We start from the raw sequence: 21,645 nt of genomic DNA on the forward strand, positions 1-21,645 counted from the left end.
TGGAAAGATTCTAAACGTAATACTATAAAACATTTCTAGATTAAACAACCCTTCCATGCTATGTTTATTTGCTGTAGGTACAATATGTACTGTGAATACATTTAGTTGTAGTAGTTTGACATCAGTTACCATCCTACTTTGATCAAATATAGAGACTGATATTCTTTAAAAGGTTCTTTGAAAAGGCCTCTTGAACTAAAGTCTGGAACCAAGTGGGTCTTTGTCACCTCACTGTGGGAAAGTAAAAAGCGTTCGCAAAGTAACATGATCCTGATTATGAAAGGAGGAACTTCATTTTACTACTTTGAGATACAACATACTGCACATAATTTGTTTTACTCTTCTAATTAACTTTAGGTTTGAATGAAACACATTATGTCATTATTATCTCAATGGAAGGGGATTCTGCAGCATCAGCAAAGGATTCAAAATGAAAGACTCAAAAAGAAAATTAAAAATTCACCACTCTTTGGACCTCCTGATTCTCTGTCTTTTGAGTAAAGCGGTGTGCCTAAATAATTAAGTATATTAGATTAAAGTCCCCTCAATCTTCAGCTGCTCCCTCTGCACACTTACACCCTGTTGCATCAGCACCATAAAACACACTGGCTATCCGGGATACCCAGTGTGTTTTATGGAGATCGTATACCTGCACGTGCATGTGAATAGTGTGGATTAGACATCCGCAAAGACATCCGCATCAGCTTACCAGTAAGTTCTTGTTTTAGGGACTATTTGGGAGTGGGAGGGATGTTTGGTGAATGATGAGTACACAGACAAAACGCTCTTAGTGAGATGGAAGTCTGCACATCAAGACTGAACGCAGCAATCTGCGGCGTGCTATTGAGAGCTATTGAGTACAATGCCCCAGCAGGAGGGGGGTAAACATTACATTACATGACATGTCATTTAGCTGACGCTTTTATCCAAAGCGAATTACATTAAGTCGATGAGAAGCGTAAGATAACATAAACCATTATTGACATAAACAAAACAGTTTGGCACCATATTCAAGGTGTACTTAGTGTAAGTCTATTATTATTGTAAATAACCTGATAATAATAATGATAGGATCTACAATAATAGAATGTCATGCCCCAAACATGTGATCAATTATATTTAAAAAGACCTAATTACATTCTCTAAATAATATATTTACTTTCTGTTTTTTTTCTTTTTCTGTATCCATTCGATTGATCAATTGATGCGAGTCCTTACGTAGGACTGAGGGAAGGATATTGTTTATTTGGGATTTATGTGTTTCTGTAGCAATAGCCTGTCCTCGCTACACCTACAGCCCTGCACGCTCTGGTTGTTGCTCTCTCTCTCTCTCTCTCTCTCTCTCCCTCTTGCTCTTTCCTCCTGTCTTTACCCTTTGTCATTGAGGTGTCTAACTACCGATCATCGGCGTGCTGCTGTCGGTGTCTTTGATACATAAATGCACATCGTTGGCTAAAAACCAAACTGGAAGTCGGTGTTTGCCTTTCACACGCACCACATTTAAACCGTGTGTGCAAATGCCACTGACGACACAGTCGTGTCGCCCGTCGTTCCGCGCATGCTCGCAGGGAGACTTTGTTGCCCAATTGAATGGAGTGAAGCCTCAGAGTGATGGGAAGCCTGGGAACAGTGTGGACAACTGAGACTCCTGGTGGCCACATCCCTCACAGCAGGAAGGCCGCAGGTCGGACTTTACCAGTACCATACGCGGCCCGCTGTCCAGAGAGGCAATCGTACAGACAACAGCCCAATGTTGGGACAGAACAGTTGCCTGCTTTCCCTACTCATGGGCCTCATCGGGTGCTCCTGTTGCCGGGGCTGATTCCTCCCTGCGGCCGTGTGTTAATCTCTGTAGTTCAGAGAAACAGGTTGTCGACGAGCGATGTTCCGCACAGCTGGAGAGGATGGACGTGTGTCGCAGTGCTCACGGGGGCTGAAGAAATGCACTGTTTTTTTTCTGCTCCTACTTTATTAGTGTTTCATTTAACACGGGTGTTTCATTTAACAAGGCCAAAAGACAGGGCAAGGAATCCTGGGAGATTTCGGAGAGATCTTCACACAGATGTGTGGCTTTGTTGTCTCGAGGAAGGCCGCGACTTACTGTGACTCATTACTTTGCTCTGAGAGATGTGATATCACTTTTTAATTAATGAGGACTGGGATCGGGATAATCCTGATTATAAACATGCTCATCATGCTACTGTGTTACTAAACTTTAAGATACAATATAATTCTGTCTTTAATCCAAAGTGCAACGGTTATTTTTATAACGATCTGGTATCTGGCATCTTCTGTATCGTATATGTTTATTATGACTAATATCTTTGTCTTCGCCTTTAGAATGGTCTCAACGGATTGCACCTGGCCTCTAAAGAAGGTCACGTCAAAATGGTCCTGGAGCTACTACACTCTGGCATTGAGCTGGAAGCCACCACCAAGGTACCTTGTTCCCTCTGTATGCTAACTTACCTAAAGTAGCATTTCAAACTACACTGGAATGAAGCAGTTTTCTTAACTGATTCTAAGCTCTGAGCTAATTTTGCTGCCCTGCAACTGTAGCATGTCACCATAGGGAAATATGTGTAAGAGAACATCTCTGTGAGGGGACAGAGTTTCTAATGAGCCTGAAAAAAAATATGCAATATTTTGAAAGGAACCCTATGTATTTAGCTCACTGAAGGTTATCTGCCCAGGTGTCACGTATGATCAAGATCTGGATTTCATAACTAAAAACTGTTGTTTATGGTCATGAGGGCTGGGCTTGGCCTCTTTCATTGTTGAGTGTTTTCCTTGTAAACTGTTGTTTGTTGTGTGTTTGTTTGCATGTGACCTCCAGAAAGGCAACACGGCCCTCCATATCGCAGCACTGGCAGGGCAGGAGAAAGTGGTGGCTGAGCTCGTCAACTACGGTGCCAACGTTAATGCCCAGTCACATGTGAGTCAGAGCGAGCTTTGAGCAAGAGAGGAGGGGGCCGAGTCTGTGTGCATGCATCCGTATTTCTGTGCTTTGCAAACACAAGATTTTTTGTGAAAGATAAACGTATTCAATGATTGAATTATTTATTGCTCAGGTCAACTGAGTATTCTTATTTCTTTTCTTTTTTCTGGTATAGCATCTTGTAATATGCAGCCATGTTATTGTTTATTTGTGTATACGTAACTATGCATGAAATGCTTGTGCCCTTACAGAAAGGGTTCAGTCCTCTATACATGGCAGCACAGGAGAATCACTTAGAGGTGGTAAAGTTCCTGCTGGAGAACGGTGCCAATCAGAGTCTCCCAACCGAGGTACGTGAGATCACAGTTAGTTTTTTCACGTATATATATATTTTAGGCTAAGTGATATTTTATTCTTCATTTTGCTCCATTCTTTTCTCATCCTCGCCCATTGTGACCTCCCCACTTTTTCCGTCATGGCTCCTCTTTCTCACCTGCCGCCCCCTCCCTCAGGACGGCTTCACCCCCCTGGCAGTGGCCCTACAGCAGGGCCATGAGAATGTTGTGGCGCTGCTCATCAACTATGGCACCAAGGGCAAGGTGCGCCTCCCCGCACTGCACATAGCCGCGCGGAACGACGACACGCGCACCGCCGCGGTGCTCCTGCAGAACGATCCAAACGCTGATGTTCTCAGCAAGGTATTTACTCGCTGAGATTGTGTGTACTGCTGTAAAGGTTCACTGATGATGATACCACCAGTGTAAATACCCAGTAGTCTGAAGTGGATTCAGCCTCTGGGGGTGAATGACAATAGTGCGATAAGTAGACTGTGATTATTTGTATTTATACTTAATTCTCTCCCATTATGACTCTTTCTCTGTAGACTGGTTTCACACCTCTCCATATTGCAGCCCACTATGAGAACATGAGTGTTGCCCAGCTGCTTCTAAACAGAGGAGCCAATGTAAACTTCACCCCGAAGGTCAGTTCGTCACAGAAAGAAAAGTGAAACTGAAAGAAATTCAAAATGTGCTTCAAACATAGAGAAGGATATTAAATAGGATACAAGAATCCTGAGAGTACATGTCCATTTTCAACATATAAGCTTTCATTGTACTTCTATCTTGTCGAATTTTGCTAAAGGTGATGATCAATGCACCTAACTTATTTCCCACTACTTCTCTAGAATGGCATCACACCCATTCATATAGCCTCCAGGAGGGGCAATGTGATGATGGTCAGACTACTGCTGGACAGAGGAGCACAAATTGATGCCGTGACTAAGGTAGGACGCCGCTCAGCCCCATCGGCTCCGGCATGAAGGACCAAAACCTTCCCAATATCATGTTCCTCCATCTGTCCTCCTCCCTGCTCATTTGCTAAATTCTGTCTCTTACTGTATGTCGTTTTACACCCTTCCAATTTCTCTCCTCGGTCTCTCTCTTTGTAGGATGAGCTGACTCCTCTCCACTGTGCAGCCAGGAACGGCCATGCTCGCATCATTGAGATCCTGCTGGAACACGGTGCTCCCATTCAGGCTAAAACCAAGGTAAATGCTGTGCAATCAGCCATAATCATCAGGGTGTAGTGTTCAAAACTGATTCTTCAACATCTACTCATTACTCAATGAGATTTCCTATCTTATTACAAATGATGTTCCCATGGCCAAACGGAAAATTGGCATATTCACCAAACTTCCTGGTAGTCTCCACTCTTTCATCTACTTGTCTGGTTAGTGAGCATCCTAGAGCCATCAAGATATTATTGCAACAAGCTTCCTGGCCAGTTGAATTGTCTGCATCCATTTTAGTACAGCATGTTAGGGCCTGGCAATATGTAGAAAATAATTGATCACAATACCGTTTGACCTGTATTGTAGGGTTAACTATTTTCATAAATGACTGTGGGAATTGGCAATTAATAGAGCGTTTAGGGCCGCATGTTAAGTTCCGAGGACATTACTTTAATCTATATCGATATATCCCAAATATAACACAATATCTAGTCTCATATCGCAATATTGATATAATATTGATACATCACCCAGCCCTTCAGTGGGTTGATTATATCAATATGTCTAAGGACTCAGACTGAGTATTTATGAACACAAGAAATATGATATTATAGACTTGGTGCTACATACAGCATGATACGTGCACGTCTCCTATTTCCTCTCCCTAACCTTCCCCGCCCACTTCTGTGTTGCCTTCTTTCTACAGAACGGTCTGTCCCCCATACACATGTCAGCTCAGGGGGATCACATGGACTGTGTCAGGCAGCTACTGCAGTACAACGCAGAGATTGATGACATCACGCTGGACCATTTAACTCCTCTTCATGTAGCAGCCCACTGTGGTCACCACCGGATGGCCAAATTCCTTCTGGACAAGGGGGCCAAAGCCAATGCTCGAGCTCTGGTAGTTTTTTTAAATTTGTTTTCTTGTTTAGTTAGAGTACTTTATAATGTTAGAAGGTATCAACCTAGAATCTAGATGGATTGATAAGGGGTGTCAAACTCATTTTAAGTAAGGGGCCACATACTGCCCAGTTTGATCTCAATAATTAATTAAAATCATAAAGGGGGGCGGGGCTCACTTACACAGTGCAACCCCCGGTGGACTGATTAGGGATAGCAGCTATTTATAATGTACCGGCGAGTCAATAGTATTTAGATATTATACTGCGGGCCAACGTTGATTCAACTGCGGGCCTCGAGTTTGACATATGTGATCTAGATGGTCATAGGTATCGGTTTGTATCTTTTATTATCTTCATTTTGAGAGGACATAGAAGCAATGATTCATTTCTTGAATTTCTTTTATAGGTAAGGTTTAGGTTTATAGCTTTCAGTTTTCGTTTAACTGTGCAAAACATCACACAGTCACTATAGCTGTAGGGAGACTACTATGACACTAAAGTAATGCTGGGGGTGGGGGGGGTCAGAAGAGTAAATATGGCTCCGGGACTTGAACTATTTTCTATGTCTTCCCAGAATGGCTTCACTCCTCTCCATATTGCCTGCAAGAAGAACCACATGCGGTCCATGGACCTGCTGTTAAAGCACTCTGCTTCCCTAGAAGCTGTCACAGAGGTGAGACCATGTGACCACCAAGGGTTGCCTCTGAAAATGAACTGCGAGAAAAAGTTCTCACCCAGGTGCCATTGATGACCTCCCCGGTGTGTGTTTTGCCTTGTGCAGTCTGGTCTCACTCCTCTTCATGTAGCAGCATTCATGGGCCATCTGAACATAGTAAAGAACCTTCTCCAGAGAGGAGCTTCACCTAATGCTTCCAATGTGGTGAGAACCCCGTTTCCACTCTGACACTGAACAAGTCATTTGTAACTTTGCTTGATTTTTTACTCTCTCTATTACTCGGGTTTACAACCTAAAACTGTCTCTGGTCAGCAGAATGCTGTAATTGACTCTTGAATCTAATTTTCATACATGCAAGTGGCATTCTATTATGCAATTGAAATGAAACCCGGTTGACGTTTATTTGTCTAAACCAGAAAGTGGAGACTCCCCTCCACATGGCCTCCAGAGCAGGACACTGTGAAGTTGCCCAATTCCTGCTGCAGAACACGGCACAAGCAGACGCTAGGGCGAAGGTACGAGCCGGGTAGTCCTAATTTACTCAGCGCAACGTTAAAAAGCAAATGGCAGTTTAAAACAGCCGGCTCTGATTGTTAATCAGGACCCAATTCTTATGTCACCCATTTCCCTGTTTAAATTATGAATTGATCCCTTCCTCTCTGTGCCAAGGATGACCAGACACCTCTACACTGTGCGGCCCGCATGGGCCACAAGGAGCTCGTCAAGATGCTCCTTGAGCACAAGGCCAGCCCCGACTCGGCCACAACTGCAGGACACACGCCTTTACACATCTCTGCACGTGAAGGACATATCCACACTATTCGGATCCTGTTGGATGCTGGGGCACAGCAGACCAAGATGACGAAGGTAGAGAATATCACGTCCACTGGCCTGTCTTGTGTTCTGTCCAACAACATTGAGCGAGAAATAATGATGACAAGCGTTTTCTTCTGAGCAGAAAGGCTTCACTCCCCTACACGTGGCCTCTAAATACGGGAAGGTGGACGTGGCCGAGCTCCTTCTGGAGAGAGGAGCCAACCCTAACGCAGCTGGGAAGGTGAGACAATCCGCACATCCTTTGATTCAGTTCGCTGACGCGCACAAAAAAAACTTCTCTTATACTCCTGTGAAGAGCAATCAAGCCTGAAAGGTTGTTGCCAGGGAGATGATTTTGGCTTTATCAGCTTTACAGTACGTGTTTCATATATACATGTTTGTGTGTGTGTATGTTTGTGGGTTTATATATGTGTACATGTGTATTTGTGTGTGTGTGTGTGTTTAACAGAACGGTCTGACACCCCTTCATGTGGCCGTCCATCACAACAACCTGGATGTTGTTAGACTCCTGGTCAGCAAGGGAGGATCTGCACACAGCACTGCCCGAGTAAGATGCTCACATGTGTGCGCACAGTCAGGCCGACGCGACATGCATAGACACATCGACACATACCAAAACAGGTCAAATGACTGTGCTATACTTAAACATCCAGTTACTTAAATGACAACCTCGGTACTCCGAAGCACTCGATCATCACGACAGCAATTCAAGTATGAATCTAAATTTAGACGTGGACAGTGCCAAGAAAAGCGATGCCCACTTTTGTGATACTGTGTTTTTGTTTCTTCTTACAGAACGGCTACACTTCCCTGCACATAGCAGCCAAGCAGAATCAGATTGAGGTGGCCAGTTGTCTTCTGCAGAACGGGGCAACACCCAATGTCGAGTCCCTCCAAGGCATCACGCCCCTGCACCTGGCCTCGCAGGAGGGGCGGCCGGACATGGTGGCCCTGCTCATCTCCAAACAGGCCAACGTTAATCTGGGAAACAAGGTGTGCTAACAAGGAACCATCAAAAAATCCCAGATAGAGAAAGTTAATTTAGGTAGCTTTTCTATATAATATCCTTTCCTTTTGTGTAGAGCGGGTTGACCCCCCTGCATCTCGTGGCTCAGGAAGGTCATGTGGGAATCGCCGACACTTTGGTCAAACAAGGAGCCTCCGTTTATGCTGCTTCACGGGTTTGTTACACAGTCTCTTTTGAAACAGAATATTACGATGTAAGATGAGTAAATAGACTTTGCTGATGGAAACAGTGGCATGTTGTAGTCTCTGACTTTGGGAAATAAAACAAATGTAGGGTATTGTTCATTTTAAAGATGGATAGTTTGCCATGTGGATAGAAAGTTTTTTATTAAACAAATACATCAATGAATAATTTATATCATTTATGTCACGCTAGCTCATTGGTGTTCAAGAACTTTAAAGATGATATCAAACCTATCATCCTTAAAAGAACATCATTTAGTAGGTGATGAGCCTTCAAGTCTACAAACTCAATATGTTTGTACAAGTGTTTGCATAAGGCCCCTTCATAGACCTAAAAAAAGCATTGATGATAGTGTCTCTCTCCCTCTCCTTGTCTCAGATGGGCTACACGCCCCTTCATGTGGCATGTCACTATGGCAACATCAAGATGGTGAAGTTCCTTCTGCAGCAGCAAGCCCATGTGAATAGCAAGACACGGGTAAATGATTTCTGTCTCGCTTGTACAAAATAAGTATTTATTTAATGGGACTTGTGCTGCATGACTGACTTTGTATTTTACAATCTTTATCAACACTTTATGGCAACTACGGTACGGTGTTAACGATTTAAAACCAGAGATGGAAATGAATGAATTGTGTTCATTGTTTCGTCTGACCGTCCCTTTTTCTCTCCAGATGGGCTACACCCCTCTGCACCAGGCGGCTCAGCAGGGCCATACTGATATTGTCACCATGTTGTTGAAGCACGGAGCCCACCCCAATGAGATCACTTCGGTGAGACCCCTCTAGGAAACCCGAACCCTCAAGCAGTACACCTGATGTGTAGCATGATTCAAATGGCTTAACAACAGCCATGTAGTAAATCCAATGAGACACATAATTCATGTTGATGTTAGGTTTATTTTGGAAATTTCTTTTGACTCTGAAAAAGTTGACCAGACTTTATATTCTTAAGGAAGAGGGTTTTACTGAAATATTTATTTACTGTAAAACTACCTTCTACATAATTACCTACTGTAGGGCCGTTGCGATTTTGATTTTGTTTAAGACATTAAGTAAATGCACTTTAAAAAATAATTTTAGAGGGTAGTAATTACCCATGTATTACCCATGCAAATCGTTTCAATTTTACTGCATGTGTATCAGCAAACAAATATAATTATGTGTAACTTCCACCAACACTACCTATTTTTTGACAGTAACAACTACAGCCTAATGAAATATGTAAAGCTTACCATCCCTGATCAAGTAAAGATTAATAAGTCATTTTGTCCACAATTATTAAGTGCTTACAATATAGAGTTAATATTACTTTTTTTAAGTGTTGATAAATGTGAGGTAGACTTTATCTCATTTCTTAGTTGTAAACGCTTTACTTTAAACATGTGGTGAAATCTACCCAAACAAACCGAGTGCAAATTATTACCTCACATTTATTGAGTAGATTCTATAGGTTGTTTGTTATAGTGTGGGGGAGTAAAGAGATTTAATTATGCTATAATTTACCTCTCTTCCACCTCATCATTCATTATCCCTTTGTATACATGAAACTGTTTTACATTCCTGCATTTTGTATTATTTTCTACTGTGATAAAAGACCAGTTTTTTATTAAAGTAACAAATCTGTTTGTACACATCTGTTCATTATTTCCTCTAAAGAAAAGTTAATAGATTTTAAAATACAATACAATTTATGTACACAACACCCACATTTTTAGTACTAGCAGTTTGCGTTAACTTTAAACAATTATGAAGTTTAGCTCATTATGGAAATATCTGTGAAATATAACAGCTGCAACTAACAGAAGTTTTTTTTAGGACTTTCCAATAAAAGAAGGAAATTTGATTCGTTAAAAATGTATGGAAAGACTTTGCTTAACGTTTTCTCATCTTTTTCTGTACAGAATGGGACGTCTCCGCTGGGTATCGCTAAGCGCCTGGGTTACATCTCTGTCATCGACGTTCTCAAACTGGTCACCGAGGAGTCTGTCTCCGCGGTGAGCAGCAAATCACGCATGGTTCCCATGGTTACGCCAGAACGCATGGCCTTAACACACCATGACTCAGATGCTCAATCGAACAATGGTCTTGTCTCGATCACGTTTAGCTCCCTCACCCTCAAAAAAATTCTCAATTGTCCTCCTATTCTTATCTCTCTCCTTTGCATTTCACTCCCTCCTCTGTTTCTGTCTCTCTGTCTTGCAACCTCCCTTCTGCTCTCTCCACAGATCACTACAGAGAAGCATCGGATGAGTTTCCCTGAGACAGTAGATGAGATTTTGGATGTTTCAGAGGATGAAGGTAGGCCATCCGATTGAATTACTTCATCAACTGCAGCTTCGATTTTTCCTTTTCAGCGCTGATTCGCTGTGTTTGGTAGGAGAAGACTGTATAGGAGGTAGACTGCCAAATTAAAGTACCACCATGAATTTAAACATGTTTGTGACTGTTTATAACCCACTTCTCCATCTCCTTTGTAGGGGTTACCCAGCTAACTTTAGGTAGGATTGTGTCTGTGTCTCTGGCTTGTCCGGTCCGGTGGCTCATGAACTTGTGCCTTCATTGCAGTTCCCATTTTCTCTTTGTTTCACTAATTGTCTTTTCTATCAGTTTCTCTGACTCTGCTCTCAACTCCAGCCCAGTTTGCTCTTCTTCATCTTCTCTGCCTTTATCCTCTTCCTCTTGATCAGAGATTTATGAAAGAGCGTGTGTCAGTTTGTCATCAGTATTCAGTCACAACATTTTCCTTGTTACCAGCGTTCAAGGCACATCTGTCGGTGGACTTATTAATGACAGAGCTCTAGTATCTCTGCAAAAGACAAGCGCTCCCTTCCAAATGAGCGCTCCTACCTTTTACGGGCTAATTGATAAACAAGCTAAATTACTCACATGGCGTCTCCAAGCTGTGGCACTCCACACGCACATTTGCTGCTTATGCAGGTTTTTTCTTTTGTGACGGAATTCAGAATTAATATATTTGTTTCATTTTAAGTCTATTTAGGTGTTGTTTAAATGTCTGAGCAGTTTTTGTGTACCTGTAAAGCTTGTATTAGCTATTGTTTAAATGTCTGTGAACAACTCTGTTTTGTGAAGTGGTTTATGGTTTCATATTGTTATGATTATTATTTCATCATTCATCCTTTAATAATTGAGGCCTTTTCTCCTACACAGAAACAACCATCACCACATGTGATTTCATCTGTAATGGGCATGCTCACTAAAAAAAGCTCACCAGGTGCCTTGCAGTTTGCCGTCTGTGCAGTGTGTTACGCTGTGTTCAAAGTCACTGTCCCTCCAATCCTCCAATTTCACTTCTTATTTTTCCCATTTGCTCTGGTTGTTGTTGGTTTAACTCCATTGCTCAGGCTACAATATTTGAGATTGGTGGCCATTTTTTCTGTGGTTCTCGTGAAGGTGAAAGGATGGGACGGATGGGGGTGTAACCACCACTACCTCATCGACTTCTTAAGCCTACTGGGTATCAAATCAAGTGACATCATATTGATTCGGAGAGGCAAACCTCAGTTCACACTTATTAAATAATTTTTTCCAAATAAAAGTCCAAAAGGGGAATTCCATTGACAGATTCCTTACACAATTTTAAAAATGTGGAAGAACTGAGATCAGTGTAAATTTGCTGTGTTTTCCCCCGGTCTCGTCCTTTTCTCTCTTTATTCTTTATGTTCAATCTGTTGTTTGCCCTCTTGTGTTGTTCCTCTCTCTGATTGTCCTCCCCCTTTCTCACCACTTCACTCTGCCCACAGGGGACGAGTTGCTTGGGATGGATGGAGCACGCTATTTGAAGCTGGATGACTTCAAGGACCAGGACGATGATTTCCTCTCTCCAAAGAAATCCCTTAGAGACTTTGAGGGTGGCCTGGGTACCACGTAAGTCTGTGAAAGGTTTTGATTTTTGTTAAGGGGTACTTAACATGGCACTAAGTGGCTGGCCTAGTTCATGTACAGTGTCTCTTTATGAGATGAAATAATCTTAATTGCAGAATAACAGTCAGCGGGTTCTTGTCTCACACTATTCTCATTTCCTCTCCTTCAGGCCTTACTCTCCTGCTATTCCCAGGATCCCTTGTGTGTCCCCGGAGACCGTACTGCTGGATCAGGTAGGCTTATTTTGTAATGGTTTGAAGATGCATCTCAATTTGTCAGGATTTGTTTCTTTATCCAAATGAAGAGAGATTTTGATTTGTGAAACTTACAAAGTATCCTGACGTGTATTTATATCGTATTTTTTTAGTTTCCGTCTCTTCTATTAGATTGTTTCTTCTTTTTCTTGTTTCCTCCCTGCCTATTTCTGTCCATCAGCCTCTCTATTTTCTCCCGAAGCTCATTGTGCTGTCATTTTTCTTTATCACCTTCTCCTCTCCCTGTTTTCTCTGTCAATCCCTCAATCTTTTCTCCGCAGTAATCTTTTCAGTCATGGTTGTTTAACTGCCTCTCAATTTCCTTTCAAATGTTTTTGACCTTAGCACACCCCCGTCCCACTGCCTAAGGAGTATGATGACGACTCTCTCATCCCAAGCAGCCCGGCCACAGAGACGTCAGACAACGTCAGCCCAGTGGCTAGCCCTATTCACACCGGGTCAGCTAATAAAACAGCATGCCAGTCCTCATATTGTATAATAATACATGAAGTCATTGATTGATGCTGCATGTCGTGCTTATAAAGAATGGTCTCGGCACACTCAATTACTAGTATTAGAACGTTTTCCCTGAGGGTTGGTACAGAATGCATGCAAGGAAAGTGAAAATGACATGAACAGGAAAATATGTAAAAATCTGTCAAAGGTTACTCAGAATTTAAAATCTAGACGTGTAGTATGTGAGAGGCAGGGGTCTCATTTGCCCATTAGGCAATCTTGAAGTGTTTTGATTAAATTATAATAATAGAATTGACAAACCACAGTTTTGTAAAAGGAGTAAACATATTCACACACTCTCAACTGAGAGGGCTTCACTCTGCCGAATGGTCCTTTATCTTCTGTGAACACTAATCATTGTTGATGTCGTGACACATAAACAATATAAAAACCAAGTCTGAACCACGGATTCTCCACCCACCAACCTACTTCCCTGCCGTGCTAACAAATGCCAACATAATTACAGATACAGCATTGGTTTCAATCAAATTGAGGCCAGAATTTATACTGCAAACTAATTGTAAACTATGTCATTATTTCACAAAACATATGTGATTGACGTATTTAAAACACATTTTTAACAAAAATGTTATTAAGTATTTGTGATTCATGCATAGCAAAGTCACAATATAAAGTGCAGAAAAATAAGTTAGTTAATGGGGGAAAGAAGAGAAAAGTTGAATTCACACAAACACATTTTGTATGAAGCTTCCTGTTTAATGCAATACGGGGCTCTTTAAAGTGTCTTTATGCCCTTCTGCACATAGTGGCCTGACGGGCTGTCCTTTCTTGCCATAGTAAGACAATCAAATGAAAAGGGCACCCACATAGTGAATTGATATCTTCTTTATGAAACACTCTCAAACTAACCAGATCAATTCCACATAAACCACAAATGATCCATCCTTCCGTCTCAATCAGTGGAAGAATCTCCCTGACGAAAGACCAGTGTGGATGATTTATTGATATAAAATATCCTGATCAAAACAAGATAAAGTTTAATCGTCAATCATCTGAGTCGTTTCATTTAATAATCGTTACTCTGTTGGACCATCAGCTTCCTGGTGAGTTTCATGGTGGATGCTCGAGGAGGCTCTATGCGGGGGAGCAGACACCACGGCCTGCGAGTCATCATTCCTCCTCGCACCTGCACGGCACCGACACGCATCACCTGCCGCCTGGTCAAACCTCAGAAACTAACCACGCCTCCTCCGCTGGTGGAAGGGGAGGGGCTCGCTAGCCGAATCATCTCCTTAGGGCCATCTAGTATGCAGTTCCTTGGGTAAGTTAACTTTGTACTTGACTTCACTTTGTATTCACTGTATTCGGCCATCATTTATGGCCTTAATAAACAAAATCTTATCCAGCTTTGTGTGTCAGCCAATATGTGCATTTCTGCTTGCTTATAACATCTTTTTGTGGGTAATAATTGAATCAAAGCAATGAAATGTAAATTACATGAAAATGTTTTTACGTTTTTATTTATTCAATAATCTTCAGTCAACTCAAACACGAACTAAAGATTGGCAATATTGTTCTATATTTGTGTAAATTGAGAGTAAATTATATGGTGAGGGTTAGTGTGTCATCTAGTGGACATTAATAATAAATGACGGTATAATCCAAGAGAAAATGTTGGAAGAGAACAAAATACATATTATTGTTTTTTCTTACAAATATTACAAAAAATAGAGAATTGTTTCATCACAAACCAATTTTGCAATTCCATTTATTTCTGTGTTGAAAAGAGAAGCCTTCAAACAAAACTAGACGTTATGCTTGTTTTTCTTCTTCTTCTTCTTTAACAGGCCAGTAATAGTAGAGATCCCTCACTTTGCCTCACTGGGACGAGGAGACCGAGAGCTCGTGGTTCTTCGCAGCGAAAATGGTGCAGTCTGGAAGGAACATCGCAATCGCTATGGTGACGAAGTGCTGGAAACTATTCTGAATGGCATGGATGAAGGTCAGTGTGATGGGAATTAATGTACTTTGAGACCTTGCACACATGCAGATAAGTCAGTCTTAATATTGATGTATGACACTGGTGTTACAGAATAAACATAGAGTGGGCGGATACCTTTTTCATGGTATATGTCAAAGTCACGATGCAGAAGTGCACTTTTTCTTACCTCAGCATGTATTAATCACATTCCAATGTTCACCTCCCTTCATCATCCCCTCTGCATCTATTCATGCTAGTTTTTTCTTTTTTCTTCCCTGTCTTCCTCCTCCTTCCCCGTGTGCAGACCTGGAGAGTCACGACGAGCTGGAGAAGAAGAGAATCCGCCGGATCATCTCCACCGACTTCCCCCTCTACTTTGCCGTGGTCTCCCGTATCCAGCAGGAGAGCGAACTGATCGGCCCGGAGGGCGGCCGCTTGACCAGTAAGCTGGTGCCCCGTGTGGAGGCCATCTTCCCTGAGACGGCCGTCACCAAGAGAGTGAGACTGGGGCTGCAGGTGAGAAGAGGAAACAGAGAGGGTTCTGTGTGAGCTGGAATGATGAAGAGTAGAGGGAGTGGCAGACATGACGTGACAGACTCTTCACATCCTTCCTTATTGTGCCTGTTTTGTTATTTTGCTTGTGGAAAATCTGGTGCTTTTTCAGAAGTGACTGAGGACAGATGTTTGAATTAGGAAACAGCTGACTTGCAGTCTGGGAATCAATCGCCTGCCAACTGCGATGTTTCAGTGTGTTGCGTTTTTTTATCCCAAAGTTGAAGTTCCTTTTGCTACAAAACATCTGGAACTTGTCAACAGTGCTAGAGAATATACACAGTTGTAGAAGATGACTAAATATTACAAAACACTATTATGGTTCTTCATGATATGAAACATTAACCTCTTCTTGTCAAGTCCATGTTATATCTAGGAACAAACCCCGTAATCTTGTTGTTAAAGGTTTTAATCATTTCTTTGTGACATTTAATGATCAGGACTACGTCAACAACAATCAAAGTTTTATTATTGAACAGAGATCGAGAAAATAGGTTTCCATGGCCTTAATTGTATTACAATGACTTGAAGTTTTACAATCCAATATAGTTGCCTAGAGGGACCTGGGGGACTTCTCAGCCTGTCATATCCTTCTGAACCTTTTTTTAACACCTGCGCTTGGTTTTGTTCTTCCGTTTATGGGTTTTACATTTCAGTTTTTTCAGTCACTTGCATGCATTTGTTTACATTTCAATGCACTGATTTAAGGAAACTGCATGGGTTTGAGTTTTGTTTTGCCTTATGCTGCTCTGTTTGTGTTTTCCTTTCATTCAGCTATTCATCACTCCTCAGTTGCCTGATTTAAATTGTGAGCCACACTGACCGAGCTGATGCACTGAAATTTGAATTGGTTGCATGTGTGAGTATGGCTGAGTTTGATGTGTCAGTCTATTGCACGTGTTTTGTTCCACCCCTTATTTAAATGTTCTGCCTATTTACTATTTGTTTGGATCACATGTACTTTTTTTGGCATGCTGCTTTTTAATAAACTTTTAACCCCATCATTTCCTGTGCAGGCGCAGCCCATCCCTGATGAAATGCTGACTCGCCACCTTGGTAACCAGGCGACCTTCAGCCCAGTGGTCACCATCGAACCGCGGCGGCGCAAATTCCACCGCCCAATCGGGCTGCGCATCCCTTTGCCACCATCCTGGCGGGAGAGTCCTCGGGATGCTGGGGAGGGGGACACCACCAGCTTGCGCCTCCTCTGCAGTGTCATCGGTAGGATTCACTGCAAAAGGCTGCACGCAGGCATCTGTTACCTTGGCTAACAGGGCATGAATGACACGGTGGGGTTGTTTCATCTCAGGTGGCACAGCACCAGCTCAGTGGGAGGACATCACTGGCACCACCAAGCTAATGTACGCCCACAGCTGTGCCAACTTCACCACCAATGTTTCTGCGAGGTGAGCCCCTGAGCAGTAATTAAAGCAAATGCGTCATTGGTTAGCTTGTGTTCCCTGACCTCTTGCACAGCTCTTATTGCTCCTCTCCTACCTCACCCAGATTCTGGCTTGCAGACTGCCCACGCACGGCAGAGGCAGTGACCTTTGCCAATTTGCTGTACCGGGAGCTGATGGCTGTTCCATACATGGCCAAGTTTGTTATTTTTGCTAAGATGAATGAAGCACGAGAGGGACGCTTGCGTTGTTACTGCATGACAGATGACAAGATGGACAAAACACTGGAGCTGCATGAAAACTTCAGCGAAGTGGCCCGCAGTCGAGACATTGAGGTCAGCACAGTGGCAATAAGGCATGTTGCCAAGGCGCAAAAAGGAAAAGGTGTTGAAGAAAGCGCCTGGCTGTCACGGCAACCTGAAACATAGTTCCCGTAGCATATGTTTTTGAATAGATTCGTGCTAACGATGTTAATAATTTTAATTCAATCATAGTTAAGTCATAGTTTATTGCAAAATCCCTAATTTAGTCATGCAGATTTCAATATTTCACAGCACGAATGGCAATTTTTGTGGATATTGTTAAAACATGTAAAAAATATTTAGTCAACAAAAAACGTATAGATAGATTCAAACCATGCAAATCTGTAGGTATATTAGGGGCAAAACATGTAGGATGGTGACAGGCAGTAGTTACAAAAGTTTTTGGTCTCTGCATGATGAAAAAAAGAGAGCTAACACACTGCTGGCATTGTTCCCTCGAATGCTGCAAGTAGATCGTCTCCTGCGGTGCAGGAAGAGAAGTTTGTGTCCTCTGATATCAATGTTCATTCTGGCTGTTTGACAAAGAACAGCAGGAAGTCCTCTCATTTTAGAGGCTGGAATCACAGAATACCGGACATTGATTTACTCTCACTGTCAAAAAAATGACAAACAATGAATCACTTTGTCTCTGACCTTTTGACCTTTGACATTTTGTGAAACTTTCCACAGCTGATGGAGGGCATGCCGCTGCACCTCGAGTGTTCGGGGAACCTCGTGCCCATCAGGAAGGCCACCCAGCAGCCTCGCAGCTTCAGCTTCCAGGCCTTCAGAGACAACCGGCTGCCTGTCTCTGTCAAGGTCTGTCTCTTCCTGACTGTCCACGCGGCTGCGTTTCGTCTCACGCGCTACGTGTTCACACGGTGCTGTGGTTTTGTTTGTTCCGCTGTTGGATTCAGCGCTACAAGGATCCTCTCAGCCAGTTAGTCAGTTTCCCTCTTGATGACCCATCTGCTTTTCACTGTCATCACAATCAAGCAGTTTTTCATTTACTCTAATCTTTAGTTTGAGATAACGTATGAACTTAATTACACAGGATAAACGTACAACATGAAAACATTTCAATAGCGATTATTATTATTTTTAACATATAGGGATATTTGTGGATCTGTGTCTGTCAGTCAGTTCATTCTTCCTTGTGGATGTTGAATTGTTCTTTCGGACAAGTAAACATCTTTGTTTGTGGTTTTTGTGGTCCTTCTTCTATTCCAATAGAATGTGTAATAATAAACGCCTCCTTAATATATATCGGTGCACTGTTTTTTAAGTTTAGTTTCAGATGCATCGGTGTAAAAGTAGTCCTTTTTTACAACTTTATTTTCCTTTTTGTTACCTTCTGTGTCAACTTGCCATTGTTTAAATCCCTCTCTTTCACAGGTAACTTTGTCTGTTTTCATACTGTGTGCTTTTGATGTCTGTCTTTACATGTGTATTATCATATTCATGTTGTTCTTTGGTGTGTTCATTTTCATTCATCAGTGTCTTTGTGTCTAACACACTGCTGTTCAGTATCAGCCACTATTTTTATAAATACTTTTTAATTATTGTGTAGCCAACAAAACAAACAACTTACCTATCTATCTACCTGTCTACTCTCTTGGGTAATTGTTTGCATGTCCTGTGACTCCCTCACTTTCTTTGCTTGCCTTCCTTTCTTGCGGCCTTGCCTGTCTGTACGTGTCTGTCTCACTGTCTCTCTTTCTCTCTCTCACGGTCACTCTGTAACTGTCTGGTCTGACAGACGTCCAGGTAAAATGTGCAGGTAAATCTCTCCCTCTCGCCTGCCTGTCGACTGCTTCCATCCCTGTTTCCCCCTTCTTCTCGTCCCATGTTACTTCGCCACATGCTCCGGACACTGTGGAGGGATCTAATACCCGTTCTGATCTGTTTTTTTGTCCTCCTCCTCCTCTCTCTTGTTCTCTATCATTCTCTTATTCTCCCATGTCCTCCTACCTTCACTCTTTCTCTCACTCCCTTTCATGCTCCATCTCTTCCCGCTTATTCCATATCTTCACAATTTTCTCCATCTGGGTTTGCCCTTTTCCCTCCATTTTCTCTTTGCACGTCCTGCCTCTATCCTCTCTCTCTTTTTCTTTGCCTCTCTGTCGACCTTTTCTCTCTGCCAGGTCAGGGATAGTAACAAGGAGGCTGCTGGGTTTTTGTCCTTTCTGCGGAAGTGCACCAAGTACGAGGAAACACAGCACGTACTGTGTAACCTAAACATAACCATGCCACCCTGTGTCAAGGTAATGCATTTGCCTGAGATGGGATTGGGTTTGGGATTAATGGTCCATGATTAGTGTATAAATGGGTGTGTGAATGGGTGCTTTGACTTAGCATCAGACTGGAAATGTGCTATATTAAGTTAATTTCCCAATCATACATTATGTCTATTATTTTGAATAAACTAAAAGGATGTTATTTTGCTGAATATATACAGTACATTTCCACTATAACAGAATAAATTAAAAGAATAAATGTAATTTTATACATACCAGTATGAATGCAATTTCTGAGAAATAGATAGCTAAGCAGTATGTACCACTGCCTTTCGCATTTAACTCCTCCCATTATCGGGGTGGTCACTGAAATTACGTTTTTGAGGGGAATTTGGATCTGATGGATTATTATTACAACAGAGCATCTTTCTTTTTTTAAACAACCACAATGACAAAAGTGATAAAAATCCAATCTATTGAGACTATCAGATAACATTCAGCTAACTTCTCCTTTTACCAGCAATTAGCCAAAGCCCTCCATGGTGCTTATGTCCTGCCAACAGTGGGTGTTAAAAGGTTCAAAAGTCACTTCATACAATACCTATAATATAATTCATATCTCTTTTTTTAAGGTTGCTGGAAGCGAGGAGCGCAGGCGAACCTTAACCCCCCTCGCCCTGAGGGAACGCTACAGTGCCCTGAACGAGCCGGGTGTGGGTGAGTCCTTCACTGCCTGACCGTCAGCCCTCTCCCAAACACGGATGCAGGCACCGAATGTTGCACTCACCCCCCCCTTTACCCACAACCCTTCGCTTCCCCCTCTGCCCTCTCTATTTCTTCCCCATCAGTCTCGCGTGCACGCATGGCCCAAAGACCGAGCCTTGGATGCATTGCATTGCTGTACAGTATGCCCCAGAGTTCTTTGCAGTGCAGTTAGAGGAATTCCTGTTGAATGTGCGACCAAAAGAGGAGCAGCCCTCCCCAACATGGCACCATGGCACATGGCAAATAGATTTTTCTTGAGTGTCCTGGTAGCTACGATAACGGTCGAATGACTTCTGTGATTGGTTTGCATGGCGCTAGTGTCTCCACTGCGATTTCCAATGGCATGGCAGCAGAAACTGTTAGTATTAGCATTGTAGCTTAGCACTGGGAATGGGCAAGGACCTCGCAGTGGAGCTAGACAGAGGAGCCCTCATATTAATTGGCCTGTGGTAAATGAGTAAAGATGGCTGTTCTGGTTGGTTTAAACTTTGCTGATGGCGGGCAGTGGGTTGAGGAAGAAAGGCCTTTTCTGTCTATCACACAGCGCTGCTACATTGCACCTCGGTCCCTTTGTAATAGTTACTGAATGCTACTTTGGTGGGACTAGCACCCGAATGAATCCCAAATTCTAACTTCCCCAGCCCAGATCTAGGTTATTTGGACATAAAACAATGGTGTGGGCGTTGCTTATTTCCTCCAACAGAGCTATGCTTTGTCAAGGTAAGTATTGCTATCAAAAATTATGAACGCAACTGAAGTCAATGTCGAGTCTTTTACGGTACAGTTGAAACCGAAAGGAAAAAAAATTATCTTGAAATTTTGAGTATTTGTCAACATTCGAATTATCCAAAATTGATATAATCTTTCTACTAAGTCCAGAACATATATTATTTTTTCATATAAGAGTTGGTTTTCCAAATACATTTTGACTTGTGATACACTATTTATGTATTTAAATGAGTGCTGAGGATACAGTTGCCTGTGAAGGTTCTGTTAATGTATTTGCCTCGTTGGCTTTTGGCAGCTAATTTCTGGCTGTTTCTTTTCTTCATCTTAGCCACAGTGAACGCCATGGAGAGGACTGAGCTCAAGATCAACATCATATCTGAACAGCTCGGTTTGAGCTGGGCAGGTCAGTCCTATAAAAGGTCAAAGGAGCCTGCTCCATATCTGCCGTATAGGTCGGTTTTGGGGCTTATTCCTCTATCTACTGCTCATGATACAGAGTTGGCACGTGAGCTTCAGTTCGGCGTGGACGACATCAACAGGATTCGTGTTGAGAACCCAAACTCCCTGCTGGAGCAAAGCTCGGCCCTGCTCAACCTGTGGGCCAGCAGAGAAGGCAAAAGGGCCAAGAGTAAGTCCGACACTACGTGCCCAGAGGTCTGCTGTAAGTCACACATGTGACTTGCTGCTTGCTGTTTTTTTGTGAAGCGCAAATGTACATTTTGAATTGTTAAGCTGAAAAGCATCCGACTCTGACTTTCTCTGACTTCCATGACATGGTCCCACGTGGGTCTCTTTGTCGTCTGTCTGTCCATGTGTTCCCCTCCCAGTGGAGAGCCTGTACACTGCTCTGAAGAACATTGATCGAGCAGATATTGTAACATCTCTGGAGGGCCAGGTTCCACAGGCAGCGCCCGGCTTTTTGGAGGAGGGGGCCTGTCGACTCGGTGACCGCGACTCCACCCTGCTGTCCCCCAGTGTTCTCAATG

General features: G+C 42.6%; 1 protein-coding gene across 8 annotated transcripts in view; it reads left to right on the forward strand.

Annotated features, from left to right (window-relative positions):
- ank1b (ankyrin 1, erythrocytic b) overlaps positions 1-21,645 on the forward strand; it is a 64,900-nt gene that overhangs the window by 32,882 nt on the left and 10,373 nt on the right. For 5 of the 8 annotated variants that reach the window (XM_037484156.2, XM_037484157.2, XM_037484162.2 and 2 more), the window contains exons 3-38: positions 2,341-2,439; positions 2,837-2,935; positions 3,190-3,288; positions 3,451-3,636; positions 3,822-3,920; positions 4,125-4,223; positions 4,389-4,487; positions 5,158-5,355; positions 5,931-6,029; positions 6,138-6,236; positions 6,449-6,547; positions 6,702-6,899; positions 6,991-7,089; positions 7,318-7,416; positions 7,665-7,862; positions 7,952-8,050; positions 8,458-8,556; positions 8,753-8,851; positions 9,982-10,074; positions 10,306-10,378; positions 10,558-10,578; positions 11,842-11,965; positions 12,132-12,195; positions 12,562-12,674; positions 13,790-14,014; positions 14,541-14,695; positions 14,979-15,190; positions 16,243-16,447; positions 16,536-16,632; positions 16,733-16,961; positions 17,619-17,747; positions 19,073-19,192; positions 19,798-19,882; positions 20,988-21,062; positions 21,156-21,287; positions 21,487-21,645. In XM_037484156.2, coding sequence (XP_037340053.2) covers positions 2,341-2,439; positions 2,837-2,935; positions 3,190-3,288; positions 3,451-3,636; positions 3,822-3,920; positions 4,125-4,223; positions 4,389-4,487; positions 5,158-5,355; positions 5,931-6,029; positions 6,138-6,236; positions 6,449-6,547; positions 6,702-6,899; positions 6,991-7,089; positions 7,318-7,416; positions 7,665-7,862; positions 7,952-8,050; positions 8,458-8,556; positions 8,753-8,851; positions 9,982-10,074; positions 10,306-10,378; positions 10,558-10,578; positions 11,842-11,965; positions 12,132-12,195; positions 12,562-12,674; positions 13,790-14,014; positions 14,541-14,695; positions 14,979-15,190; positions 16,243-16,447; positions 16,536-16,632; positions 16,733-16,961; positions 17,619-17,747; positions 19,073-19,192; positions 19,798-19,882; positions 20,988-21,062; positions 21,156-21,287; positions 21,487-21,645 — 4,477 coding nt within the window. The remainder of the gene's footprint in view (positions 1-2,340; positions 2,440-2,836; positions 2,936-3,189; positions 3,289-3,450; positions 3,637-3,821; positions 3,921-4,124; positions 4,224-4,388; positions 4,488-5,157; positions 5,356-5,930; positions 6,030-6,137; positions 6,237-6,448; positions 6,548-6,701; positions 6,900-6,990; positions 7,090-7,317; positions 7,417-7,664; positions 7,863-7,951; positions 8,051-8,457; positions 8,557-8,752; positions 8,852-9,981; positions 10,075-10,305; positions 10,379-10,557; positions 10,579-11,841; positions 11,966-12,131; positions 12,196-12,561; positions 12,675-13,789; positions 14,015-14,540; positions 14,696-14,978; positions 15,191-16,242; positions 16,448-16,535; positions 16,633-16,732; positions 16,962-17,618; positions 17,748-19,072; positions 19,193-19,797; positions 19,883-20,987; positions 21,063-21,155; positions 21,288-21,486) is intronic. The other 3 variants (XM_037484158.2, XM_037484160.2, XM_037484161.2) reach the window with 2 other exon arrangements.

Source organism: Pungitius pungitius, chromosome 18 (genome assembly GCF_949316345.1).
Source record: "Pungitius pungitius chromosome 18, fPunPun2.1, whole genome shotgun sequence".
NCBI classification, from domain to species: domain Eukaryota; kingdom Metazoa; phylum Chordata; class Actinopteri; order Perciformes; family Gasterosteidae; genus Pungitius; species Pungitius pungitius.